This window comes from Scyliorhinus canicula, chromosome 3 (assembly GCF_902713615.1).
Source record: "Scyliorhinus canicula chromosome 3, sScyCan1.1, whole genome shotgun sequence".
Taxonomy (NCBI): Eukaryota; Metazoa; Chordata; class Chondrichthyes; order Carcharhiniformes; family Scyliorhinidae; genus Scyliorhinus; species Scyliorhinus canicula.
In genome coordinates, this window is record NC_052148.1 from 263,495,853 (window position 1) to 263,511,368 (window position 15,516).

General features: G+C 48.7%; 1 protein-coding gene across 4 annotated transcripts in view; it reads right to left on the bottom strand.

Moving 5' to 3' along the window:
* Positions 1-15,516, bottom strand: part of fam13a (family with sequence similarity 13 member A) — a 228,315-nt gene that overhangs the window by 171,624 nt on the left and 41,175 nt on the right. For all 4 annotated transcript variants that reach the window (XM_038792722.1, XM_038792725.1, XM_038792724.1 and 1 more), the window contains one exon: positions 7,587-7,758. In XM_038792722.1, coding sequence (XP_038648650.1) covers positions 7,587-7,758 — 172 coding nt within the window. The remainder of the gene's footprint in view (positions 1-7,586; positions 7,759-15,516) is intronic.

Genomic DNA, 15,516 nt, shown 5'->3' on the forward strand with positions numbered 1-15,516 from the left:
AATCGGATTCAATTCCCCCCCGAGTTTGCCACGTTTTGCAATCCAGTGGCGTCCCACCTGTTTGGCTCGAATTCCTGACATGTATTCACGCGAAAATCCATTTGTCATTCCTGCTTTTCCTGCCCAGACAACTGGGAACACTTTAGCTGCTCAAGTTACTTGGACTCCCGCTGTGATTAGCATCATCAAACGGAGTGTGCAATATCCTAAAAATGTTGATTTTTCCATATGTCTGTGAATAATATGTACTCCGGATGAAACCCGGGACGGATGGCTGTAGAATTCCATCATACGATCACATCGGATATAAACGGCACAGAGACAGGCCATTCCGTCCAGCCAGTCTTATTGCCCTCTGGATGAAGAGGGTTGTTCTGAATTCCCTACTTGGATTTCTTGGCTGACTATCTTGTATTGATGGTCTCTGGTTATGCTCATCCTCACAAAAGAAAACATTCTCTCTGCATTCGCTCTATCAAAACCTTTCATAAGGTCACATCTCAGCCTTCTTTGTTCAAGAAATAAATTTAGAGTAGCCAATTTTTTTTTCCCCCAATTAAGGGGCAATTTAGCATGGGCAATCCACCTAACCTGCACGTCACAGATCACAGAATTTACAGTGCAGAAGGAGGCCATTCGGCCCATCGGGTCTGCACCAGCCCTTGGAAAGAGCACCCTACCTAAGCCCACACCTCCACCCTATCCCCGTAACCCGACCTTACCTTACTTGGACACCAGGGGCAATTTAGCGTAGCCAATCCATCTACCCCTGCACATCTTTGGACTGTGGGAGGAAACCGGAGCACCCCGAGGAAACCCACGCAGACACAGGGAGAATGTGCAAACTCCACATGGACAGTGACCCAGGGCCAGGATTCGAACCCGGGTCCTCAGCGCCGCAGTCCCAGTGCTATCCACAGCACCACATGCCACCCTCTGTAATCCTTTCCTGATATGTGTCCATGGAATCCCCACAGTACAGAAGGAGGCCAGAAAGAGCACCCTACCCAGGCCCACTCCCTCGCCCTATCCCCTTAGCCCCACCTAACCTGCACATCTTTGGACTGTGGGAGGAAACCGGAGACCCGGAGGAAACCCACGCAGACACGGGGAGAACGTGCACACTCCAGAGACAGTCACCCGAGGCTGGAATCGAACCCGTGCCCCTGGCGCTGTGAAGCAACAGTGCTAACCACTGTGCCGCATATACACACACACACACACATTTCTGATCTCATCCTTGTAAATCTTCTCTGTATCTTCTATATCCTCTTGATGACATGGCAACCAGAATTGCACACAGTATGCTGAAGTGTTGTCCAACCATGTAAGCAGGTTTAGCACAGCTTTCTTTTCAAGTCTACCCATTTAGAAATAAAGTCCAGTGCTTGTTTTTTTAATGGCCCTGCTAACCTGTGGCATCATGTTTAGTGATTTATGTATTTGTACTCTGAGATCCCATTGTTCCTCTACCCTACCCAGATCGGCACCTTCCAAGTATTAAGTAACCTCCCTGCCAAAGTGTACCAGCTAACATTTATCAATGTGGAACTTTATTTTCCAATTATTTGCTCATTCTGTAAGTTTATTAATGTCCTCCTGTAATTTGTTGCAGTCCTCCTGAGAATTGACTATCCGTCCAATTTGGTGTCATCTGCAAATATAGAAATGATTGATTCCAACGTCTAAATCTTTAATGCAAATTGTGAAATGCAGTGGTCCCAGCACTGACCCTGTGGAACACCACTTCTTTGTTTTAAAAAATGTTTTTATTCTCCATTTTCACATTTTCCTCCAAACTTCCCACCCCACCCCCAAACAGTAAACGGTAACAAATACAAAGTCAATCCCCTCAACAATAACAACGATCCCATCCTCCCACCACCCCAAACAACGGCCCACCCGTCAATATATGCATCCAATAAAACAAACCCTCCCACGGTGGAAACAAAAAAAAAAACGAAGGAGAAAAAAGAAAGGAGTCCGGGACCGCCCATGGTCACCCTAGAGTCCACTACCCTACCCCCCCCCCCCCACCCCACCCACCCACCCACCCCCCAGGCCACCCTAGAATCCACTCCCCCGCCCCCCCCCCCCCCCCCACACTCAACGCCGTCCAACCTCCGAAAGAGTACCGTACATGATACCCAAGAGTTGTAAACCCCCCTCCTCTCCAACTCCTCCCGCCCACTGCCTCTTGTAAAACCTCGGTTCCTTCCCCCCAAATTTCCACTCCGGCTAGACCACTCAGACCCTGTTCTGTCAGGCTCCGATGGCAGCAGCCCTTCCCCCCACCTCACTCCGGTTCACTGGCCGGTTCAAACTGGCCAGCGCGGAGGCCCCCTCCCGGGTCCCTTTCCCGCTTGCCCGGCCCAAGGAAAGCCCAGAAATCCCCTTTTAGCATACAGACACCGCATATCCACCTACAACCCAAAAAGCCCTCACTTCGAGTGCAAATCCCATCACTTCCCTTGTCCAAATATATACACCATTGGCTCCTTTAGCCCATACACCCGCACGCAGTGAAACAAAAAAACAAGAGACAAAAATGAAGAAAATACAGTCCTGAGGTTACATCGGCACATGGCCATTTCTCAATTTCTCAGTTCTGCCATAGTCCTTCTGCCTTCGCAAACTCCTCCGCTGCCTCTGCCGTTCCAAAATAAAAGTCCTTGAGCTTATAAGTCACCCTCAGCTTCGTTGGATATACAATGCCGCACTGCACCTTGCTAATGTACAGTGCCATCTTCACCCGGTTGAAGGCAGCCCACCTCCTCGCCAGCTCCACCGTAAAGTCCTGGTATACACATATACCAGCTCCAGCCCACTGCACCACCCGCTTCTGCTTGGCCCAGCACAGGACCTTCTCTTTCACACAGTACCTACGGAAGCACAAAGTCACTACTCTTGGCGGCTCACCCGCCTTTGGTACAGGCCTCCCCGACCGACGAGCCCGATCCAGTTCATTCGGGAGTGATCCTCCCCCTGCCCCAATAGTTTTGCCAGCATAGCGGCAAAATACTCCGTCGGCCTCGGCCCTTCAACTCCTTCGGGCAGCCCCACAATCCTCAAATTCTGTTGCCTGGACCTGTTTTCCAGGTCTTCCAATTTTCCTCGCAGATCCTTGTTCACCTCCATCGCCTTCCGCATCTTCTTCCCCATCGAGGTAAGTTGATCACCGTGCTGCGCCACCGTCTCCTCCACTTCCTTCAGCGCCTCCCCTTGCGCCCGCACCTCCGCCATTGCACTCGCCACCGCCACCGGGGAAATCGCCTCCTCCACCAGTACACTCAAAACCTCCCTCATCTCCTCCAGGTGTTTTGTAAACTGCCTTTCGAATTCTGCAGCCATTACCGTAGTTATTTCTTCAGCCTTCAGCAATGCGGCCTTCCCTGGTGCTCCAGCCTCCTTTTTCCCTGGTGACCCCGTGGTGACCTCTCCACTCCCCGACGGGCCCTCAGCTGTTCTTTTACCGGCCATTTTCTTGCTGATCCTGGACATCTTCTTCTACTGTGCCTCCTCCGTGCCTTCTCCCTGCCTTTGACGCTTCCGTGAACCCTGGGACCGGGCTTAAAGCCCCAAAAATGGCGTTCCCGATCGGGAGCCCTCCGTTGCGCGGCCGCCTCTCGCCCGCCGTCACAGGGAGTGTCGTGGCACACCACTTCTTACATTGTGCTGGGTCCTTTTATCCCCACTCTCTGCTTTCTGTCTTGAAACCAGCTGGCTAAACCCATTCTACCTGACCCCACTTCCTTTGACCTTATTCATTACTGTGGGCCACCTTATCGAGGGACTAATCAATGATTGGCTTCCAAAGAGCCTCTTGTTTACCTATCACCAATTTCTCTGGCATTTTCTGTTTTTGTTTCCAATACACTGGCTGACTTGACCTTAATTCTATTTATCTAAATGATCTTTGTTGCAAATTGTCGGTTAGTCATATGGACACCTTTGTGGTGTCCGTGATACCAGTCTCTTCAACAAGCGGTCCTTGTGGTTGGGTTTCGCATGAGTTGACTCATACTGCTCTGTACAATAGGGTGACTCGAGACTGTAACGATTGTATCACCGCGCATTTCACACATATGTGCAGCACTTAGTGAGGCCAGTGGTCTACAGATCAGCAAACAGAGAGATGTAACAGCAAGGGAATGCGCAACGCAACAGCTATAAACAGTTTCACCTATTTACGATGGGGAGATGCCGGCGTTGGACTGGGGTGAGCACAGTAAGAAGTCTTACAACACCAGGTTAAAGTCCAACAGGTTTGTTTCAAACACGAGCTTTCGGTACTAGTTTGGAAGCGTTGTTGACGGCACCTCTGCTGTTCTCGCCAGCCAGGTACTCCACAAGTCCAGTAGTAGTGGTGGCCCTGAGGGTGTGGGGGACAGTGACAACAGCATCTGAGGCTTCAGGGGGCCTCGGTTTGGGCCCCGATCTGTGGGAGTCACAGGTTCGCTCCGGGGGAACTGGACGGGGGGGTTTCAGGGTTGGCAGCGGGCAGGGATTGAGCGGTTTGGAGATTTGTTTGTGGGAGGCAGCATCCTGAGTTTGGAAGGACTGGTGGAGGAGTTGCCCAGTGGAAACGGGTTCAGATACTTACAGGTGCGGAACAACATGAGAAAGCATGTGTCGTCCTTTCCTGATCTGCCTCCCCCAGGGTTGCAGGACAAGGTGCTGTCGAGAACAGAGATTGGAGAGAGCAGGATGTCAGAGGTATATAAGGAATTGATGGATTGGGAGGGCGCCCCGATAGGAGTAGTTAAGCGAAAGTGGGAGGAGGAGCTGGGGGGTGAGCTGGAGGCTGGGTTATGGGAGGAAGCTTTGAAAAGGGTGAATGGGTCCACCTCGTGCGCCAGGCTGAGTCTCATTCAATTTAAGGTAGTCGATAGGGCGCATTGGATGGTGGGTGGAATCAGTCGGTTCTTTGAGGGGGTGAGGATCGGTGTGGGTGGTGTGTGGGATGCCTGGGAATCATGTCCACATATTTCGGGCCTGCCCCAAGTTGCAGGGATTTTGGCGGGGGTTCACTGATGTGATGTCTGAGTGTGAAGGTGGTCCCGAGTCCCGAATTGGCAGTGTTTGGAATGTCGGAAGACCCGGGTATCCAGGGGTTGAGGGTCCGAAGTTCTGGCCTTTGCCTCTCTGGTAGCCTTGAGACGGTTCCTGTTGGGGGTGGAGGAACTCGGAGCCTCCGAAACCGGGGGGGGGGGGGGGGGGGGGGGGGGGGGGGGGAGAGAGGGGGAGAGAGAGAGGAGGAGAGCGACCTCGCGGATTTCCTGAGGCTGGAGAAATTTAAATTTGCCTTAAGGGGGTCGATGTAAGGGTTCGCCTGGAGATGGAAACCATTTGTTGACTTGTTGGCTATTTATTGAGTTATGCTGTGTTCTCCTGTTTGTCATTTGTTGGTTATCTTTTTTATCTCAGCTGTGGTTTTATTTGATGTTTATTTATAAATGCCTGTTTGTGTGTGTGAGTGGAAGCGTGTGTACAAGTATGCATCTGTGAGTGTGAGCGAGAGTGTGTGTGCAGGAGAGTGTATGTGTGAGAGATTGTGTGCGTGTGTGTCTAAGAGTGTGTGTGTATCTGTAAGTGCGAGTGCGAGCATGTGTGTGTGTATGTGAGAGATCGTGTGTGCATGCAAGTGTGTAAGAGTGTGCGTGCATCTGTGACTGAGTGTGTGTGAGTCAGATTGTGTGTGATTATTTGTGTTAGAGTGTGTGCATCTGAGTGTGAATGAAAGTGAGAGTGTGCGCGTGTCAGAGTGCATGTGTGTGTGTGAGAAAGTTTGGGCCTAGGTAGGATGCTCTTTCAGAGGGTCCAGAGGGTCAGTGTAGACTTGATGGGCCGAATGGCCACCTTCTGCACTGTAGGGATTCCATGAATTCTATGGAGAGTGTGAGTGTGAGAGCGTGCGTTGTGTGAGAGGGAGAACGTTTGTGTATGTTAGTGTGTGTAATGTGTGTCAGTGAGACAGAGAAAGGTCATGTGTGGGAAAGATTGTGAGAGTGTGTGAGTGAAGGGGTGAGCATGTGTTGTATGAGGGGGACAGAGTGTGTGTGAGAGAGTGTGTGAGAGAGTGCATGAGAGAGTGTGAGAGAGAGTGCGTGAGAGAGTGCGTGAGAGTGTGTGTGTGAGAGTGTGTGTAAGAATGTGTGCGCATTTGAAAGAGTGTGCATTCACGAGAATGTGGGTGTGGGAGTGAGTGTGAGTGTGTGTGTCTGCGTGTGCACATTTGTGCGAGTATAGTTTGTGTGTGATACCTCTTCGTCTTCAGGGGAACAAGAACATCTCAACACAGTGAATGGAAGGTGTTTCCCAATTAACCAGACAAGTTAACAAATTGGTTACAATTTACAGTCTATTTGGAAACAGCGTTAAAATTCATTAGCATAGTAACTGTTAATTGTATATTAAATGGGTATTTTATTGCATTCAGATGGTGGGCAATAACTGGGGATTCACCTGTTTTCCTCGATATAGGAACAGACTGAAACAATGGTGGTTGGGTTTGGAGATGCATGCTTGTAATGTATGTCTCTGTAAATAAAATCATACAATTGTGTAAAGATTAGGCTCCAGTCCTATCCTTCACTACCTGCCTATCTGGAGTATACCATTAAATTAGAATGTTTCAGACTCTTTTTGTATTTAAAAAAACTTGCATAATTATACTGGGGCGAACTTCTGCAGCGATTCTCTTGGCAGAAGAGCCTGGGAAACCCTGGAAAAAATGAATACATGGCAGACAAATGGGTAGATCTGGGTGGAAATTGGCCAACCGTTGTAATTTAAAACTCAACATTTAAAGTTTATTGCTGAAAAGAGAGACATGTTGCCAAAGCTTTACACCGTGCACCCATCAGGACAAACGGAAGAATGCCAAATTTCAAACAATCACCGCAATTTACACTATCGGAGAAAAGGGTGCTGATTGGTTGGCAAGTTGATTCTGGTTGTTGCCATGGAGAAAACAATGGGTGACTACCGGATAATTCGCATAAGGCTTGAACATATTCCTTTTGTGTGCAGAGAATGGATCTCCCGTGTATGAGTGTATGTCTGCTCTGGCCAGCATAAATGAGCCACATTACGTGCTCACCTGATTATCTCAAATTATCCTTTGCTCCTGTAGTGTAAATTGTTGTGATTGTTTGAAATTAATAATAATAATAATCTTTTATTGTCGCAAATATGAAGTTACTGTGAAAAGCCCCTAGTCGCCACATTCCGGCGCCTGTTCGGGTAAGCTGGCACGGGAATTGAAACTGCGCTGCTGGCCTTGTTCTGCATCACAAATCAGCTGTCTAGCCCACTGAGCTACACCAGCTCTAATTTAGCATTATTGCATTTGTTCTGATGAGTGCGAGACAAAAAAGCTTCGGCGACATGCCTTTTCGGCAACATTCAAGGTTTTTCAAATCCTTTCCGTGGATGGCCAAAGAGATCTTGAGGCTTGACATCCCACAAATGGAACGCTTAGAATTTATAACGACCAGGCAATATGGCTGTTCTTCCCCTGATCAAGCCAATTAAATGAAAAGCACAAACCCTCAGGGACGTTGAAAGGTTTCCAAGACACTTACTGGAACACATTGGGACCAAATACTGTGGCGAGGTTGTAAACGGTCATTCGATTGATCCTGTGGGCAGCAGCCACTTGGGTCAGAAAATGGCACAGAAATTTGAGCACAGAATAGTTGACGTCCGGGAGTTGCCTCAGAAGCCACTGGAGCTCCTCTTCATTTCCGCTGTGGTCTGAAATGAAAGTGAAGACTCTGAGTATAGGCACAACAGTGAATACATAGAACATAGAACAGTACAGCACAGAACAGGCCCTTCGGCCCTCGATGTTGTGCCGAGCAATGATCACCCCACTCAAACCCACGCATCCACCCTATACCCGTAACCCAACAATCCCCCCATTAACCTTACACTACGGGCAATTTAGAATGGCCAATCCACCTAACCCGCACATCTTTGGACTGTGGGAGGAAACCGGAGCACCCGGAGGAAACCCACGCACACACGGGGAGGACGTGCAGACTCCACACAGACAGTGACCCAGCCGGGAATCGAACCTGGGACCCTGGAGCTGTGAAGCATTTATGCCACCCACCATGCTACCGTACCGATTTAAAAAATACATCTCTGCTCCCCTTTTGCTGGCTCTTCCGGGAATTCAAAGCAATGCTTTCCTGCATTTCCATTTCCAGTAAATTTAATAGAGCCCCCTGTTATAAATTTACAAAAAGCAAGATTTATATTTATATCACACAGGATTTACAGCCCAGACACCGGCCACTCCGCCCAACTGGTCTGTGCTAGTGTCGATGTTCCACATAAAGCGCCTCCCACCTTATTTTATCTAACCCAATATTGGACCTTTCAGGACCACAAGACACCCAAAGTGTTTTGCAGTCAACAAAGTCTGGTCGCTGCTGTAATGGAGGGAAATATGGCAGCCGATTTACATTCAGCGAGATCCCATATCGTGACAATGGCCAGACGCCCAATTTCGTGGGTTTGACAAACGTTCAAGAAAGAGGAGCAGAAAAAAAAAAGAAAAGATTTTTCGGCTGGCTGAGTGCCGAGCAGCAAGACTGCCCTCGCCCAGGAGGATCCCAGTCCATTTAATTGGAGAGAGTCGAAAAAAAACCAGGAAACTCTCGGGAAGGCCACGCAGTGAAGGGAGGGAGAGAAATCTGACCTGTTCAGGTCTGGACTCTGGGTCTGACCTGAGCTGGGGCCTGATCTGAGCTGCTGGGAATGCACCGATGAAGCCAACCTGTTTTTCTTCCTGCTGCGTTTTCTTCCTTGTGAACGGCCTCATTCTAGCACCCCACAACCCCAGACCAATGCTCCAGCTTGAGGACACATTTATACAGAATGGCTCTAAACAATGGACCTGGCACTGCATGGTGACGTCCAGCTCTTCCATAATAAGACATCAAATATTTGCCTTTTCTTTGAATGGACCTGATGAAAGTTTTTGTTCATTAATAAATAACCTCCGCTGTAAAGGAGAAATACTTTTCCTGTAGCAATCTCGGTTCAACTCATGCTTTTTGAGCACACCACCTTCCAAGACTCAACGAATCTGCCTGATTCTCGGCTTAATCCCAGTTGTTTCACCATGAAGGGTAACAACCGCTTCCGCCCACCCCCCTCTCATCCCGTACAAGAAATGTTCCAACTTTTCCCCTAAATACTGGGAACAGCCCTGACTATAGTGCATTGAAAATTGCGTTGTGCATTTTGTCCACTTGGGGCTCCCTACCACATCTGGCTAACCTGCTAATTTGCTGGACAAGAAGGGCCACGTTTCCACTCTTGTACTGCTGTGCTTTGGTGAATAGAACATCATTAGAAATGATCCTCACAGCCGTGCCTCTGCAGTATGTTGCGGATCTGTTAAATGACTATTCATTTGCTGTTAGCCAACTGTTCAGGCCAGCCACCAGCTCACGGGGCACTCTACTGCATTTTCATTCTGAAAGAAAGGACTTGCATTGATGTAGCAGCATGCACTGCATCTGACATGCAGTCACTGGATGGGACTTTCCCATCCTGCCCACTCCGGGAATTCTGGAAATTTCCTCCCAAAGTCAATAGACCTTTTGTTGGTCCATCCGATTTTGGTGGTCCCGCCAGCGATGGTTCCCAGAAATCAGAAAAATCCCGTCACCGTTGAAATCTAGGAAATGTACTAAAGCCATTTTGTGTACTAAAGTAAAGTCACCATAGTCGCAGATGACTATCGGCTCGCCCCCCCTTGGCCTCACTCTTGTTCGCGAACCAGCTGTACAGCTAAACTGGCCCAACAGCAATGTGATAAGTACTCGGAGTCAGAAGGTTGTGGTTTCAAGCTCTGTTCCAGTGTTTTGAACACTATTCTGACACTCCCAGTACTTCACCGTCAGAGCCACAGTCTTACGGATGAGATGTTAAACTGGGGTCCCATCTACCCTCACAGGCGGATAGAAACGGCAGAGTTTTAAACAAGAGCTGGGGAGTTCTCCCCAGTACCTTGCACCGGGATTTTCTGGCCCCGCCTGCCACCGGGATCTTACAGTGCCGCCGAAAGTCGATGGACTCTTGGCTGACCCCGTTGCAGGGGATGCAGCAGGTCCCGCCACAGCGGAACTAGAAAATCCCAGCTGTGGTCATTGTTCAAGTCTCATAAAACATCAGATTATCTCATCATTGTCACTGTGCTATGTGTGGCACTCTCACAGAATCCCTGCAGCGCAAAAGGCATTCGGCCCATCATGTCTACCCCAAGCCTCCAAAAGAGCACGCTACCTAGACTCACTCCCGAGCCCTATCCCCGTACCCCTCGTGCACTGATCATGGCCAATCTACCTGACCTGCATAACTTTGGACTGTGGGAGGAAACCCACGCAGACACAGGGAGAACGTGCAAACTCCACGCAGAGTGTCACCCAAGGCCGGAATCAAACCCGGGTCCCTGGCGCTGTGATGCAGCAGTGCTAACCACCGTGCCTCCCTTTGCATTTTGCTGTGCACAACTTGGCTGCTGCGTCGCCTGTGCTTCTAAGTAGCCTGCTGACTGCTTTGGGAGATCCTGAAGTTGGGGCACGTTCTTCAGAAATGCAAGCCTTTCGTTGTTCTATCAGCAGAAAAGACAAATATTTGCAAAACAGTCACATTTATTTTTTCTTTTGGTGTAAGCTTGAGGTAGAAGAGGTAACAGAGAGCAACATTAGAATATCAGAGGTGTCAGCACTTCATAAACTAATTTTTAAGATTGAAAAGTGCCAACCGCAGCTACCAGGAAGAAAATAACAGGAGGAACTGCCAGAGCTGGTATGTCCTCATATTTAAAGAAAGGCAAGCATTTTATTCAGCACAAGACACATCAGCCTGGGTTAATTTTATCCCAGAGAAATACTGTGGCTTCCAATCCTCACAGTAACATCTGCGTATTGTGACAACATTCATACACAAAGACTAAACCTTCAACCCTCCAAAGGATCCGCTCAGTTTGTGATCAAGTATTTACTATTCTCCCACTGCCTGAAGAGACACTGTTATCATCAGACCTGATGCTAATCACTGCCGGGCATGAAACGTCCCAGACTCAGGAAGGTCAGATGGTGCAGTGGCCCCATTTCATGTGACCACATTTTAGACCTCACCAGCCAGTTAGTCAAAATAGTTTCTCTCAACTGGGCAAGAATGAACACAAAGTTTATAGACAATGTACAGCAATGGATTAGGAGGGCATCAGCACTCTGAACACATATACCAATTCACTCAGTCTTCCCCATCGCTGCTAGGCAGCTGGGAGACTGGTAACCTAGTGGCACATGAGAAGCCTGTAGCTGAAAGGCAGGAGTTGGATTAACTTGCTTGCTCTTCCAAAGACCTGACACAGGCAATGTGGACCCAGTTTGAGTTCCGCCAGGACCACCCGGATCTAGACCACATTGAAACCCTGGTCCGAATATGGGCAAAAGAACTGAAGTCCAGAGGCGATGTGAGAGGGACTGCCCTTGACATCAAGGCAGCATTTGACCGAGCATGGCATGAAGGCGCCCAAGAAAACTTTAAATCAATGAGAAAAGCCGGCATGAGATGGAGTCATACCTGGAACGAAGGAAGATGGTTGTGTCTGTGAGAGGCCGATCATCCCAATCCCAGGACATCATTGTAGAGATACATATAATATATGAATTAGGAGCAGGAGTAGGCCATTCAGCCCCTCGAACCTACTCTGCCATTGAATAAGATCATGATTGATCTGATAGTAACCTGAGGTCTATCCCTAAATAACCTTTCACCCCCTTGTTTATCAAGAATCTATCTAACTCTGCCTTAAAAATATTCAAACACTGTTTCCATTGCTATTTTATGGAGGGGGTTCACCCACCTGGAAGGGCAAGCGCAGCAGGTGCATGGAAATACTGTCACCCGCAATTTTCCCCCTCCGAGCCAATCACGATTCTGCCTTGGAACGTTATTGTCGTTCTTTTATGGCCCCTGGATCAAAATCTAGAACCCCCTTCCTAGTGGCACTGGGCGTTCCTACACCATGCAGACCAGCAGCACAAGAAGGCAATTCACCACCAACTTCAGGGATGGGCAACAAACGCTGGCCTTTCTGGAGCTATAGTTCCAGGGGCTCCAAGCTAAATGCTTAAGTCGGCCATTTTTGAGCCATATGTGCTGGTTGAGGCCAGATTCTCCTAGATAAATTTGGAAGGACATCAGTAGTGAAGCTGGCCTGGCAGCCGGGTCTCTGCTTGGTCTGAAAATCCACGGCCAACGCGCACAGCTCAAGAGACGATCCCAAAGTGGAAGTAACTGGAAAATACCCGATTATGGTACCAAAGAAAACCTCAATGGCGTCCAGCAGACGCTCTCTACCGAGCTCACAAACCTGTGTCAATGGCAAGGGAGCCTGAGATGACGAGGTGGGAAAGGACAGTAGAATGGTTCATTAAGGGAAAGCTGCATGTTGCTGCCCCAATTATATTCAACTTGAGCATTTACAGTAAAACAGCTGATGTAGCGAGGCCTGAATAGGATTGCGAAACTGGCTGACGTTTTAAATTGTGCCGATAAAATTTAACTTACAACTTTGGGCAATAAAGCTAAGATAGTTCGGTTATCTAAATCACACCAGAAGGTATTTATCGTTTAAATCAACTCTAAGCTCATCGGGCAATTAACCCGTTCTCCGAAGCCGTCACACGTATGCTGACAGAAGGGAGTTAGCCATCCCCAGACAGCCTATCCTTCCAAACCAGACTCTAAATTAGATATAAACATCAGGGCGACTTCAGCTGATATATAAATACAGACACTCCCCTCCAGAAAAACTGTGGAGACAAGCGGTTGAGGACTCGAGTTGAATTTTTTCGGCATCGCTGCTTAGTTTGTTTTGTTCTGTCTTGTACAGTATCACTGGTTTAGTAACAGGCACCCAAGCTAGGCTTCTCTGCAGAACACCCGAGGTTAGCCTGAGCACATGCTCATGTTGGACGCTGGACGGTGAAGCAATATTGGGCCAAGCAATTAGATCAGCGAGCCTAACCAATTTAACCGTTATTTTTTCATTTCTGTCCTGGCCAAATGATGCTGCACTCACAAAACTTGGAATTAACCCTTACAGTACTGACTTCAATTTGAACACCTGTTCCCAAGGTCGCAAGTGCAGTTAAGGAAAGCTCTGGTCAGAAATCAGAACGCTGCGGGTGCTGGGAACCTGAAATAGCAACAGAAAGCGCTGAAAATACTCAGCAGGTCATGGCAGCATCTGTCCTCGGAGCCTGCTGCACTGCCCCAGCAGGGCTCAGCACCTCATTCTGCTATTAGGCTTTCGTAAGAGGCAACGAGAGGAGCCCACACCGGGTTGTAGAGATAAACAAAACCTATTTTATTTAACACGTTCACGATTATGTACAGCTCCAGTAGTTCCCGACTGGGACTTCTCTAGTCGGTGCCTGATTGGCCGACTCTATTTATGGGAAGACACATGAACTGGGTTAAGCCCCCCCCCCCCCCCCCCCCCGTCCCCTTATCGAGAGCTCGTCTTCTGCAAGCTCTATGGGGTAAGAGGATCATCCCTACTCCGTGAGACCCGTGTGGGTTATAACAACAACCTTCCATTGAGTTCAAAGATATCGGACCATAGTCTCTGCTCCATTTTGTTTCCTTTACTTTGCTTCTTTTGTTTCAGTCAGAAGCACACCCGCTCTACACGGCATCTCCTTTCTTTTGTTGTTTCTTTCCTTGCCCGACTGCCATGCCCTTTGGTTCTGGGAGACTAACTCGTCTGCCATTAAATCTCTCCCGACTTTCGCCCCATCATTGACCTCCCTTTTACCACTGTCCCACCCACCCGTTGCTCCTTGAGACACTGATCCCACCAACTTCCCGTTGCTTTGACGACCATTCTGGCTTTTGGGAGGGCACGAATTCCAAAGGCCAAAGCCCCCGGTGGAAGCAGGTAGGGGTCCCCTGTGTACGAGGGGTTGAGCGACATCGCTTGGAGTCCGACACCATTTCTTTGCTACCCGTTTATACGGGTAATTTCCCTGGGTGATGTGAACCAGGAAACAGGCCATCTGTGTGCCAGCCTTGGCCCAGTGTTAGCACTCATACCTTTCCATCAAAGGTTCATAGGTTCAACACCCTACTCCGGTGTCTTCAGCACATAATCACTGCTGACACTTCAGCACAGTGCTGAGGGAGCGCTATAACCCGTCGTTATTTTCACTGGTGTAGTGAATAATTTTGTATTGTTGAAATTAACATATTTTGATTAAATAATCCACCCGCATGTTTAATTCGCTGGGTGGCACTGTAGTGTGTGCGCCGGAAGCTTGTGGGCGCTCCATTTTCCTCCCACAGTCCAAAGGTGTGCAGACTAGATGGATTGGTCGTGCTAACGATGCCCTTAGTGCCCAATGATGTGCAGGTTTGGTGGGCTTACGGGGATAGGGCGGGGGTATGGGCCTGGGTAGAGCGCTCTTTCGGTGGGTCAGCCTCCTTCTGCACTGTAGGTATTCTATGGATTTAGAGTAATCGACTTTTACAGCACAAAAAGAGGCCCTTCGGCCCATCGTATCTGCGTTGGCCATCAAGCACCTCTCCATTGCAGTACCATTGTCCAGCACTTAGTCCATAGTCTTTTATGCTATGACATTTCCAATGCTTATCTAAATGATTCTCAAATGTTGGGAGGGTTCACGCCTTTCCCACCACCCCTTTTCCTCAAATCCCCTCTAAATGCCCTGCCCTTACCTTCAATCTATATCACCGGGTTCCTGGCCCACAAGAGAGAATTGAGCCCCATAAGCTAGGCTGACAATTCCAGTGCAATACTGAGGGAGCCCTGCAGCGGTGACGGCGCTGTCTTTCAGAGGAGGTGTTAATCCGAGGCCCTGGCAACCCTCTCAGTCGGATATAGAAGATCCCATGACACAGTTGAAGAAAAACAGAGGAGATCTGCCAGTGTCCTGACCAACATTACTTCCCTCAACCAAAATCTAAAAGCGAAACAGATATTCTGGCCGTGACCTCAATGCTGTTTGTGCGATTGAGCTGTGCACAAATTTGCAAGTGTTTATCTTGCAATAACGACACTTAAAATGTATTCAGTTGGTTGTCAAGTGCTTTGGGATATCCTAAAGTTGTAAAGAGTGCTGCATAAACGCAAGTGCTTCCTTTTCTTCTTTCTTTTCTAATGCTTCATTGTCTCCAAGTGGATTTCGACAGCATTATTCAAAATTGCGACCATTACCACCCAGAAGGGCAAGGGCAGCTGATATATGGGAACAACACTACCTGGAAGTTCCCCTCCAAATCGCACACTATCCTGACTTGGAATTGTTGTTCCTTCACTGTCGCTGGGTCAAAATCCTGGAACTTTCTCCCTAACAGCACTGTGGGTGTACCTACACCACATGGACTGCAGCGGTTCCAGAAGGCGGCTCAACTGGTGGAAAGGCTGCTTTGTCCTGGATGGTGTCGAGCTTCTTGAGT